We start from the raw sequence: 13,926 nt of genomic DNA, 5'->3' as shown, positions 1-13,926 counted from the left end.
GGGGACAGGTATATCACTATGTAACACTGGGGATACAGTACTGGTGGGGACAGGTATATCACTGTATAACATTGGTACAGAGGTGTTATTGTATAACACTGGGGCACAGTATAGGGCACACAGTGTAACATTGGAGTTTTGACCAATGAGGTGGTCAGATTGGGAGCTCCAGGGTTGAGAGAGGGACTTTCAGTGTGTTCAGTGAGTCTGCTGGATCTCTTCATTCTGGTGTTGGACTGGAAGAAACAAGAACCTGGATTTGAGGAGTGAAGAGGACAGGTGAAGATCAGTCAGGTTTTGGAGATAGGTGGGGCCTGAAGATCCGTGGGCATTCAGGAATGATATCAGAGGGTGTGCACTGGCCTGTGAGCCAGGACTGGCTCTGTGAGTGGGATAGTGATGTCTTGCGGAATTGGCAGAGAGTACCGTGGGAGTTGAGGGTCAGATACGGAGACAAGGGAAGCTCGGGGGATGTTCTTTTTTCTCTGAGACACTTTGGGACTCTCAGCCTCAGAAGGCACTAGAGGCAGGGTCCTTCAATATTTTTCAGGCTGACGTGGCTCGAGTCCTGTTAGGCCCGAGAATCAAAGGCCATCGGAGATGGATGGGAAGGCGGAATTTGGAATTCAAAGCACAATCAGATCATCCACGATCTTATTGAAAGGCACAGCAGACCTGAATGGGCTCCTCATGCACCTAGTTTGCGAATTAGCATGTTCGTATATTTGTGATTTCGGAAGGGCGACGGCTAAGGGATAGAAGTATTGAGGTGGTGCATTGGGATTTAAAGTAGCATGTCACATATTGCCAGGAATAATTAGATGTTTATTCCATCTCCCAGCCCAACATAAGGCAGTGGTGACCGCGTATGAATTAACACATTTTAAATCCATTTCTGCAGGTATCTTGGAGTGGCCATTTTGGACTAAGCTGGTGGTTGTGGCAATTGGCTTCACTGGGGGACTCGTGTTCATGTACGTGCAGTGTAAAGTGTATGTGCAGCTGTGGAAGAGGCTCAAGGCATACAACAGGGTTATCTATGTGCAGAACTGCCCAGAGAGCAGCAGGAAATGCACAGGGGAGAAGCCCCCACTGACCGAACAGAACGTGGAAAACAAGGAAGCCTCTTCAGTCCAGCGGCTAGGGATTAATTCCCTGCATTGCACGGAGCCTGAGGACTGTGGGGTGGGGATACTGAATGTGTAGGGTTTACACTACATGGGACTCTCTACAAAGGGGTGCAGTTTTGACCTAATGTGCCCTGTCAGACACTGCTGAGATGGTGTGCAACACTATATTGCCAGCTAGGCCTAACTTTGATCTCCATTGAAGGTGGACTGGACAGGGTGATCTTGTTATGCCTGGCGGTTATGGTTAAGATTGCTCCCCCAACCCCCTTTCTCTCTCTCTCTCTCTCACACACACTCGCTGTCTCCTCCCTGTTTTTCTGTGACTCTAAAGTTTTGCTACAGGGTGAGAGAGACTTCTGATCTTTGGAAACCCACCTGTTCAGAGTGCACATACTACTGAGGTGATTGCTTGCTGATATCACTGCAATCTCAAACAAAGACTCCATTTTGCCAGTGACTTTGCAAAAAAAAGACTCCACAATTACTGGAAACACCAAGTAGCAAATTAGCACTTTTAATGAGGCTTTCTTTTGTATCAAAGTTTATGTGTTCTGTGACAGTATGTTTCGGTGTAATTCTGATTGTATGGAAATCACTGTCCCAATACTTTTTATTTCACTTTGAAGAAGTTTTTGATGAGAGTTGTAATATCTTCAGACTGGGAACAATTAAACCTCACGACAGTCAGGTTTATTATTTTCAATGATTCTTCCAAAAGGACCTTGAGAAAGATTTTATTTACCAAGATAATCTCACTGGCTACATCTCAAGTGCAATTATTCCCCCTATTTTTGTTAAATTGTTTCTTTTCTAATTTTATGATGTCTCCATCTTTAGAAACCAGCTCCTTCTGTTGTCTTTTCATTGTTTTGGATAATTATTTATTGGAAATTTAATGTGTAAAAAGATGCACTTGGAAAGTCTGGGACCAGAGTCTTTCCTTTTATATGCAGGTTTGTTATTTAGTCATTGTTATAAGCAGTAAGAGAAAGGGAAACGATTACTACTTCTATAAGTTATTAATATAAATTTTAAGATATCATTTATTTCTATTTGTTTATAAATGTATCAGCTTTTTGCATCTAAAGTTTCTAAATTTGTACTGTCACTCACCATCAATATTTGAACTTGAGGGCATAGTGTGGCCACTAACCACTGACCTTTGAACTCAAAGGCCCAGTACCTATGTGCAGGCCGTGCCTCCAAAATGGCCGACTTACTACCAGGCCCATGTTGCCATGGAGATTAACGCCAAACTCCCTTTTGTTGTTGGGGAATCTGGAAATGTTTTTATGGGGGAGAAAATTCTAGAATCTTCTCCATTTTCGCATGATGCCCAATAATTGGCAGGATTGTCAATGAGCGAAATCAATTTCTTATAAACCCGAACATTTAATTAAACGTTCCTTCAAAGAAAATAATTTTAACAGCACAAAAGAACAATATAATTACCTTGGAAAAAGATTCATCAACAAAAAATGTTCCTGTCATTTTGTTTCTTCTTTAACTACACTGCGAATATAATCCTGCAATCAATCACCAATCCTGACATTTTGTGAATGTCGTCACAAATGGCTCTAGCCTGCACTTGGAATTCTGCATTTTTTAAAAAAGAAAGTTAAGTTAAATTCGAGGCTCCTTTTTGAATGGATTTCCATGGCTGTTCAAGGAGTGGTCAGTGTCACTTTTGGGATGAGAATTCCGCCTAGTTCATTAGTTGGGTGAAAGGAATTTCTTGGTACAGTCACTTGAACTGTATTTAAAATGTATAGTTTTGTACTTCATTGTGTTTTTATTTCACAGTACAGTATTAAATGTATAGTCTACTACATTGTTGCATAGTTTACCAATAAACTTTGACTTTGTTGTATGCGTGTGATTTATTTGTGATCTTGGATTGGATCTGAATCAGACTGGAATAGGCAGGGAGTCATAATACAGGCCATGTAACTGTGGGGACATCACCTGCTTTCACCCTGACATTCACAAATGCATGTTCTAGTGCAAGTCAGACAATAGTGACTGGGCTACCGCCTCTCTCTACCCAATCTGGATGTCCTGAGGACAGTGTTACACTCCAGCTTCTACCTGTCTTTCATTAGTGGTGGTCACGCTGGATGGTCTAACTAAACATTCCAATGGGGCGACCAGAAATCATCACAAAATGCCACAGCACAGAATGAGGTCATTTGGCACATTGTGCATGGGCTAACCCTTTTGCAACATCTAATCCTACCTCTCTCCAGCCCTGGAACTATTTACTCTCTTTTATTTTTCATGCTTTTGTGGGATGTGGATGTCGCTAGGTGAGGTCTGCATTTATTCCTGCCCTTAATTGGCCTTGAGCTGAGTGGTGCGCCAGACTATTTCAGAGGGCAGTTCAGAGTCAACCACATTGCTGTGGGTGTGGAGTCACGTGGACCAGATCACAGATTTCCTTCCCGAAAGGATATTGGTGAACCAGATGGGATTTTTAACTTTGCAGCAGGCAATCATGGTCACATCACTGAGATTTGCGTATAGCTCTGAATTTTATTAACTGCGTTTGAATTCCATATTGGGATTTGAACCTATGTCCCAAAAACATTAATCTATGCCTCAGGTTTACTAATGCAGTGATATTACCCCCATGGCATTATACCTCTCTTAATATGCAGCTTATCCAATTATTATCCAATTATTCTTTAGCTTTTTGAGCAGTGCATCAGCTCACAAAAACACTTTTGTTTTTAAAATGTTTTCTCCCATTACTTCTGATTTTATTTTTGCCAACCACATTCCATTGGGGAGGCAATGACCTAGTGGTATTATTGCTAGGCTATTAATCCAGAAACTCAGATAATGTTCTGAAGTCTGGGTTCAAATCCCACCATAAAGAATCTGGAATTAAGTATCTAATAATGACCATGATTTCACTGTTGATTGTCAGGGGAAAAACCCATCTTGATCACTAGTGCCCTTTAGGGAAGGAAATCTACCATCCTTACCTAGTCTGGCCTACATGTGACTCCAGGCCCACAGCAATGTGGTTATAGAACATAGAACATAGAACATTACAGCGCAGTACAGGCCCTTCGGCCCTCGATGTTGCGCCCACCTGTGAAACCAATCTGAAGCCCATCTAACCTAAACTATTCTATTATCATCCATATGTTTATCCAATGACCATTTAAATGCCCTTAAAGTGGGCGAGTCTACTATTTTTGCAGGCAGGGCATTCCACGCCCTTACTACTCTCTGAGTAAAGAACCTACCTCTGACATCTGTCCTATATCTATCACCCCTCAATTTAAAGCTATGTCCCCTCGTGCTAGCCATCACCATCCGAGGAAAAAGGCTCCCACTGTCCACCCTATCTAATCCTCTGATCATCTTGTATGTCTCTATCAAGTCACCTCTTAACCTTCTTCTCTCTAACGAAAACAACCTCAAGACCCTCAGCCTTTCCTCATAAGACCTTCCCTCCATACCAGGCAACATCCTGGTAAATCTCCTCTGCACCCTTTCCAATGCTTCCACATCCTTCCTATAATGCGGTGACCAGAACTGTACGCAATACTCCAAGTGCGGCCGCACCAGAGTTTTGTACAGCTGCAACATGACCTCATGGCTCCGAAACTCAATCCCTCTACCAATAAAACCTAACATACTGTACGCCTTCTTAACAACGCTATCAACCTGGGTGGCAACTTTCAGTGATCTATGCACATGGACACCGAGATCTTTCTGCTCATCCACACTACCAAGAATCTTACCATTAGCCCAGTACTCTGTATTCCTGTTACTCCTTCCAAAGTGAATCACCTCACACTTTTCCGCATTAAACTCCATTTGCCACCTCTCAGCCCAGCTCTGCAGCTTATCTATGTCCCTCTGTAACCTGCAACATCCTTCCGCACTATCGACAACTCCACCGACTTTGGTGTCATCCGCAAATTTACTAACCCATCCTTCTACGCCCTCATCCAGGTCATTTATAAAAATGACAAACAGCAGTGGCCCCAAAACAGATCCTTGAGGTACACCACTGGTAACTGAACTCCAGGATGAACATTTCCCATCAACCACCACCCTCTGTCTTCTTACAGCTAGCCAATTTCTGATCCAAACCGCTAAATCACCCTCAATCCCATGCCTCCGTATTTTCTGCAATAGCCTACCATGGGGAACCTTATCAAACGCTTTACTGAAATCCATATACACCACATCAACCGCTTTACCCTCATCCACCTGTTTGGTCACCTTCTCAAAGAACTCAATAAGGTTTGTGAGGCACGACCTACCCTTCACAAAACCGTGTTGACTATCCCTAATCAAATTATTCCTTTCTAGATGATTATAAATCCTATCTCTTATAATCCTTTCCAACACTTTACCCACAACCGAAGTAAGGCTCACTGGTCTATAATTACCAGGGTTGTCTCTACTCCCCTTCTTGAACAAGGGGACAACATTTGCTAGTCTCCAGTCTTCTGGCACTATTCCTGAAGACAATGACGACATAAAGATCAAAGCCAAAGGCTCTGCAATCTCCTCTCTGGCTTCCCAGAGAATCCTAGGATAAATCCCATCCGGCCCAGGGGACTTATCTATTTTCACACCTTCCAGAATTGCTAACACCTCCTCCTTATGAACCTCAATCCTGTCTAGTCTAATAGACTGTATCTCAGTATTCTCCTTGACAACATTGTCTTATTCCTGTGGGAATACTGACGAAAAATATTCATTTAGCACCTCTCCTATCTCTTCGGACTCCACGCACAACTTCCCACTACTGTCCTTGACCGGCCCCAATCTTACTCTAGTCATTCTTTTATTCCTGACATACCTATAGAAAGCTTTAGGGTTTTCCTTGATCCTACCTGCTAAAGACTTCTCATGTCCCCTCCTGGCTCTTCTTAGCTCTCTCTTTAGGTCCTTCCTGGCTAACTTGTAACTCTCAAGCGCCCTAACTGAGCCTTCACGCCTCATCTCTACATAAGCCTCCTTCTTCCTCTTGACAAGAGATTCAACTTCTTTAGTAAACCACGGTTCCCTCGCTCGACCACTTCCTCCCTGCCTGACAGGTACATACTTCTCAAGGACACGCAGTAGCTGTTCCTTGAACAAGCTCCACATTTCAATTGTGCCCAGCCCCTGCAGTTTCCTTCTCCATCCTTTGCATCCTAAATCTTGCCTCATCGCCTCATAATTGCCTTTCCCCCAGCTATAACTCTTGCCCTGTGGTATATACTGATCCCTTTCCATCGCTCCTAACTTGGTTGGCTCCTAACTGCCTTCTGGGCAATTAGGGATGAATGATAAATGCTGGTCTAGCTAGCGATGTCTTCATCCCATGAATGAATAAAAAAACATTTGGTTACTGAATCTGATCCGGCAGCAGAAACTCCTGATTTACTCCATCGATAATTTTGAACATTGCCATCAAATCTCCCCCTGACCCATCTGCTCGAAACAAAACAACCTCCCTCAGCTTTTCCAGCCTGACGTGCCTCATCCCTGGTCCCATTTAGTCAATCTCTTCTACAGCATCTCCCAGGTTTTGATATCTCTCTCAAAGTGTCAAGACAAAAAAATTAAAGTAACCGGGACATTACCCGTATTTATTCAAAGTTTAACAAAACCTAATCCATTCTCTTTCAGAAAAGCCGGCTTTTATAACGATTTTCTTAACTTGTCCCACCACCTTCAAAACTTGGGTTATGTAGACCCTCTCTGTTCCCACATGCTGTCTCCCAATCGCTTTGGCCAATATGATCAGGGTGATCCCAGGTCGGTTTCCTTTTTTATCTCTTGAGCCCATGTTCCATGTAGCTGCAGGCTCTGTGAGATTGTAGCACCTAATTTATGTTTCGTTCAAAGGGTTGCTTCATGGGATTTGATTGCACTTCAGCCCAACGCTCCTGATCTTTGATCACTTAGTGTGGAGTGGGCCTCCTCCTGAGCCTGGCCAAGATGGCTGTTGAAGGGTTTGATCAACCGAACAACCTGTCTGTCCCCCTCACCTGGAGTTGCATGGGAGCTGGTGTGCCCTTGCACTGCACACAATGTCTAACTGAGGCATCTCACAACCCATTGGCATTGCCGGAACCCAAGTACGTTACTGGTCCTGGGACTGCGCTTTCAATTTAACTTGATCAGGTTCCTTTACTGCTTGGTTGCAGTGCCCCTTGTAGGAGTGTTGTTTGTTTCATTGATTGCTTGCTTTTTGAAAGTGTCTCTGGGCAGGCTGAGGAAAATTCAAGTTTAATTTATTCACAGGGGGGCTGGGGTTGAAGAAGATGTTTGTCACTCGCTGATGATTTGCAGGGGGAGATTAATGTTTGTAAGCGCTGTTTTGAGATTGGTTCAGGGAACTTTTATGCATTGACTATTAACCCTCAGACACTCCAAAAGTGGACAAGTGTCCAACTTGTTTGAAGTTTTACCAATTCTTACCACGTCTTACTGATTTGTATAAATGTACCATAGAAAGTATCCTATCTGGATTACAGTTTGGTTTGGCAACTGTTCTGCCCAAGAACACAAGAAATTACAGAGAGTTGTGAACACAGCCCAGTCCATCACCCAAACCAGCCTCCCATCCATTGACTCGGGAAAGCAACCAACATAATCAAAGACTCCTCCCACCCTGGTTATACTCTCTCCCACCCTCTTCCACCAGGCAGAAGATATAAAAGTTTGAATATACATATGAATACATTCAAGAAAACTTCTTCCCTATTGTTATCAGACTTTTGAATGGACATGCTCCAAGGGTCGGTGTGGACTTGTTGGGCCGAAGGGCCTGTTTTCACACTGTAGGGATTCTATGATTCTATGATCTCAAATGTTAGATAAAAGCCGTAAGAACTGCGGATGCTGTAATTCAGGAACAAAAACAGAAGTTGCTGGAAAAGCTCAGCAGGTCTGTCAGCATCTGTGAAGAAAACATCAGAGTTAATGTTTCGGGTCAGGTGACCCTTCCTCGGAACTGAAACACAATAAAGCGAAGCTTGCTGGGACTAATAACATCTCTCTATAAATAAAAATATAGAGATAGGTTATTAGTCCCAGCAAGTTTCCTTTTATTGTGTTTCAGCCCCATCTTTACATCCCATTCCCACATGGAAGGAATTCTGTGAAGGATTCTGTACATTGTGATAGCAGCAACACAAGAGATACTCATGAATCCTCCTGCCTTTGCTCACAGCTAAGAGATGGCAACCCATTAGGACAATAAACTGGCCATTCCTCAAATTGGTTTCAGAGCGCAGTGGTAACCTGACTCAAAGGCCTGGCCAAATGGCTTGGAGCCAAGACTTCAAATCACACCATGGCAACTGTGGGATTTCAATGTGAGGAATAAATGTGGAATATGATGCTAATCCCATTAATACTGCTCATAAAACCACCAGATTCCGGTGAGGGAATCAGCTCTCCTGACCCAGTTGGGCCTCCACAGGACACCTATAGCAATGTGGTGCCTCTTAATTACTGCTTCTGCAAGCGTCCAGCAGTTTTATTAAACCACTGCAACATAACAAGCAGTATCAATATCCCTGTTACAGGTGGACTGCAGTGTTTAAGGAGGAAGCTCATTGTCTTGATTCTGTCATGGGAAATGGACATTGCTGGCAAAGCCAGAATTTGTTGTCTGTTAACCTTCAACTGTATGGCTTGTTTGGACAGTTCAGACCCAACTGCACATCACTTTCTTAGGGGCATTAGGAATGGACAATAAATGCTGGCCCATGCTAACACTAAGAATTTAAAAATAGCCCCTTGAGCCTGCTCCACCAGGCTGATCTCATTAGGTCCTCAACTCCACTTTCGTGCCTGCTCACCATAACGCTTCTACTCATTGCTAATTAAAAATCTATCTCCTCCTTAGGCTTTTTTCAGTGGTCCAGCATCCACCACAGTTTGGAATGTGAGTTCCAACAGATTCATGACCCTTTGAGGGAAATACTTTCTCCTCATCTCTGTTTTAAATCTGCAAACCCTTATCCTAAAACCATGACCTCCCATTCTAGACTGTCCCACAAGAGGAAACATCCTCTCTACACCTGAGATCCCTTCTCTTTCCCAAACAAGCCCCAGATTCCTCCTACTTCAATGATTAACTCATTCCACCACACAGTTGGCCCTTAGACAATAACATTCATTGGGATTCCACTCTCTTTGTGAACATTTAACTTGACCTGAAGCTGATGCAATGTGTTTCTGAATGGTTGGAAAATGTGGCTTTTGGAGATCGCAAGAAACGTTCAGATTCTGCGGAACATTGTTGTGAGGGATTTCTCTTTAAATAGCACAACTTCTCAAAGAAAGCAACATGTGAAGGGTAAATGTGTTTAATTAAAGAATCAAATGCTCTCAATTCGAAAGTTCATGCACAGGCATTAATCACAGATATGCTATAGAAACCTACAAGTCACTCAGAAAGCAAACGTGTTGTCACCATGGCATTGTTACATTGTAGTGCCAATGTCCTTTGTTGCTTTGTAAAGTCACCAGTGCAGGTTGTTCTTGAGATAGCAATGAGTTTCAGAGAATTTGGAAATGAGCAAATCTTGTTACATTTATGGACAAGTTATGAAGTTCATGTTCTGCATATTTAGACCTCAGTGATATGTTGAGAAATGTTCAGGCCTATCAGTATTCCAGGCTCAGTTACACAGCTCTGGAGCTCTGCCTGATTTAGAGGATTCCACAGTTCAAGGACATTTGTAACCTACTATCTGACACCAATGGACTTCAGGGAGTTCATCAAAGCTTCTTAACTCATCTGGATCATTTGGAAGGCATCTGCAGGCTCGGTGCCAATAAAATAATAGAATGAGCCGTTTGACCAATGGAACATGCAAGAGATGATGGAAGGATTTTTCACGGGTCAGAATGACTCTTCCCTGGACTCCCCAGACGTGTTTCTCTCATCAATGTTACCCCCCCAACCCACAATGGAACAATGCTGTGGTCGGGGATACCTGTGGAATGGCGAAACATTAAGCATATAAACCAGGAGAGAGTTTGTGGTTAAGTTTCAACTTTTGCTTCGCTAGCGATTCAGATTCAGTAAAAATATGAAAGTACAGGAGCAGCAATAGGCCATTCAGTCCCTCGAGTCTGCTTTGTCATTCAGCCAGAGCATCGTTGATCTGATTGTACCTTCAAAGAATGCTGAAGGACAGTGGTCTCTGGGGTAGGCAATTCCACAGACTCATGGGCATCAGAGAAAGGGAAAAATAAATCTTTTTTCCTCTCCATCTTAAATGGGAGAGCCCTTGTTTTCAAACCGTGTGCCATAGTTCTAGTTTCCTGCACATACACACGCACAACTCCTCCCCCCCGCCAAATCCCTCATTCCCCTTGGAATCTCATCTTTATCAATGAGATTATCCTCATTGTTAACTAATGTTTGTGTTTGAGGTCCAAAGTAATCGGAGAGAATTTTCATCCAAGGGCAATTAGGGATTTGCAATAAGTGCTGGTCCAGCCAGCAATGGCCATATCTTGTGAATGAATTTTTTTTTTTAATTTAGAGTTTTACGGCCACTGTTTACAACGTGGATGTTTCCAGATTCTTAACAAGTGTCCCAGGGCAACCAATCCCTTCCTGTCAAACTTGGAATATGTTACAGCTGACAACTCTAAATTCAAATTCCCTCTCTCCCCCTGACCCTGTCTCCCAGAACCTCTGGGAGAGCTTTGCAGATAATGTCAGAAGGTGGGTCCAGCAGGAGAGGCTGGAAATGCGTGAGGCAAAACGAGAATGGATGTGGATGGAGTGGGATACAGGGTGGGGTGGGTGGAGGGCTACATGGAACAGAAACACCCATTGGCATCCAGGAGACACGAATGGCCTGTTTCTAGGCTGTAACTGGGATAATTTGTGCATCATCTGCTCAAACTGTTTGGTAACCAGTTAAAAACAAAACAGCAATATGAATGTATTGGTTGTATTGTAACACTGCTTTGAGAGATGTTGGGCCAATATGCGTCATCTGCATGTTTTACTAATATTTCCTGACGCGGTGGCTCAGTGGTTAGCACTGTTGCCTCACAGCGCCAGGGACCCGGGTTCAATTCCAGCCTCGGTGTGGAGTTTGCATATTCTCCCCATATCTGCGCGGGGCTTATCCAGTTTCTTCCCACAGTCCAACCATGTGCAGGTTAGGGTGGATTGGCCAAACTAAATTGTCCCATAGTGTCCAGGGATGTGCAGGCTGGCCATGGGAAATGCAGGGATAGCGTGGGTCTGGGTGGGATGCTCTTCAGGGGGTCAGTGTAGGCTTGATGGCCCGAAGGGACCATTTCCACACTGTAGGGATTCTATGATTCAGAGTGGTGGGTGGACCAGATTGTTGGACATGACCTCAACGAATAATGAGGAAGCGACGAATGAAGGATAAGCAACATGAGTTAATAGATTTTAATTGGGGAAGCATGGTGCCATTTTGGAGTGCTGTAAAAAAAGAAACACACATATATATATATATATATATTTCTTGCTGACAGAAGGTGCAGTTACTGGAATGATTGATGAGCTTCACTTCTTGAGATTTTTCTGCTGATTTCAGAGGGATGGGCTACCCCTATGCCCCGGGCAGGGGCATGATCGGACTCCAGGGTTTTCTACTGTTTCTGTGAGGCTTCTCCTTCAAGCATCTTGCGCACTTTTGTATCAACAGCTTTGGGACCTTGGCTGTAAGGGAAACCATTAGGGAGCAGTCAGGAAAGAAAGTTCACACCCTGGATTCCTCTGTGCAAGCAGTGACCGGAGCGTCTAACGCAGGACACTAACACTGGACCATCTAACGCAGGACACTAACACTGGAGCGTCTAAGGCAGGACACCGACACTGGAATGTGTAACGCAGGACACCAAAACTGGAGCGTCTAACGCAGGACACCGACACTGGAGTGTGTAACGCAGGACACTAACACTGGAGCGTCTAATGCAGGACACTGACACTGGAGCGTCTAACGCAGGACACTAACATTGGAGCGTCTAACGCAGGACACTGACACTGGAGTGTGTAATGCAGGACACTAACACCGGACCATGTAACGCAGGACACTAACACTGGAGCGTGTAACGCTGGACACTAACACCGGAGTATGTAATGCAGGACACTAACACCGGAGTGTGTAACACTGGACATAACACCGGAGTGTGTATTGCTGGACACTAACACCGGAGTGTGTAACGCTGGACAAACAGAAAGGACAGGAGAAGAAGCAGCTTCGTACTCAATGGGGCACCGAAATTATCGAGTCATCATCTCTCCCAGCAAGCCCTGTAGGTTCATACCCAGTTGGTGCTCCATGACATGCCTTAACTCTACTCCTGCTGTTTTTAACCTTTGTGTCCCCCCACGACACCTCCAGCCAGAAAAGGTTCCCCAGTGACCCAGCTCCAGTTGCTTTAGCTTCCACCTCCCCTCTTCAGCTGCTTGGGGTTGATTTCTCTTCCTACACCCTGTTCTGTCTTAGTCACAACTGGAGCATTGGAGCCAAGGTCAGGTGTGGTGAGGATCTCAGACCCAGCTTGAGCTTTCCTCACAGCGCAGACTTGCTTGCAATTGGAGCCTTACTTACACTCATCACTCCATTGGATTCAATGGGTCATGCAGTGATGGTCATAGACCATAAGACCACAAGATATAGCAGCAGAATTAGGCCATTTGGCCCATCAAGTCTGCTCCACTATTCGGTCATGCCTGATCTGTTTCTCAACTCCATTCTCCAGCCTTCTCCCAATAACCCTTGACTCCCTTACTAACCAAGTGCCTATCTACCTCTGTCTTAAATACACTCATTGACTTGGCCTCCACAGCTTTCTGTGGCAATGAGTTCCACAGATTCACCATCCTCTGGCTGAAGAAATTCCTCCCTATCTCAGTTCTAAAGGCTCTGAGGCTGTGCCCTTGGATCCTAGTCTTTCCTACTAGTGGAAACATCTCCTCCACTTCCATTCAGGGGTGGCACAGCGGCTCAGTGTTTAGCACTGCTGCCTCACAGCACCAGGGACCCAGGTTCGATTCCACCCTTGGAGTTTGCACGTTCTCCCCACGTCTGTGTGGGGTTTCTTCCTGGTGGTCCAGTTTCCTCCCACAGTCTGAAGATGTGCAGCTTGGGTGGATTGGCCACACTAAATTGCCTCGTAGTGTCAGGGATATGCAAACTATATGCATTAGCCTTGGGAAATGCAGGATTACAGGGATAGGGTGAGGGGCTAGGCCTGGGTGAGGTGCCCTTGGAGGGTCAGTGTGGACTTGATGGACCAAATGGCCTGCTTCCACACTGTAGGGATTCTATGATCCAGATCTCTCAGTATTCTGTAAGTTCCAATGAGATCCCCCCCTCATTCTTCTAAATTCCATCAAGTAGACACCCAGAGTCCTCAACATGACAAGTCCCTCACCCCCAGGATCATTCTTGTAAACCTCCTCTGGACTCTCTAAGGCCAGCACAAACTTCCTTTGAGACAGAGCCCAAAACTGCTGGCAATATTCTGAATGCAGTCTGACCGGAGCCTTTTACAGCTTCAGCAGTACATCTCTGCTCTTGTAGTCTAGCCCTCTTGAAATGAATGCTGACGTTTTTACTTCATATCACTGTTAACTCTCAAAACAAAAACTAAAGAAGTCTCAATGATCCTGAAGTGCTGTGGATACCAGGAGAAGGTTCCCCATAGACACAGGAGCACAAATAAGAATTTGGGTCATGGGGTTAATTCACTATTCAAAGATGGCTGATCTGAGAATCTTCAAACCCCATCACCTTCAGTTCTATGGCTGCACCTACCACTT

General features: G+C 44.5%; 1 protein-coding gene across 2 annotated transcripts in view; it reads left to right on the top strand.

The window, feature by feature from the left end:
• Window positions 1-2,998, top strand: part of marchf8 — a 53,476-nt gene extending 50,478 nt beyond the window's left edge. Inside the window, exon 7 of one of the 2 annotated variants that reach the window (XM_020510091.2) lies at window positions 902-2,998. In XM_020510091.2, coding sequence (XP_020365680.2) covers window positions 902-1,206 — 305 coding nt within the window. In that variant the 3' untranslated portion in view covers window positions 1,207-2,998. The remainder of the gene's footprint in view (window positions 1-901) is intronic. The other variant, XM_048616371.1, reaches the window with a different exon arrangement.
• Window positions 2,999-13,926: the final 10,928 nt, after the last annotated feature.

The sequence above is a fragment of the Rhincodon typus genome, chromosome 34, assembly GCF_021869965.1.
Source record: "Rhincodon typus isolate 14 chromosome 34, sRhiTyp1.1, whole genome shotgun sequence".
Lineage (NCBI taxonomy): Eukaryota > Metazoa > Chordata > Chondrichthyes > Orectolobiformes > Rhincodontidae > Rhincodon > Rhincodon typus.
Note: the sequence above shows the minus strand (reverse complement) of the source record. Positions and strands in the feature narration are given on the sequence as shown.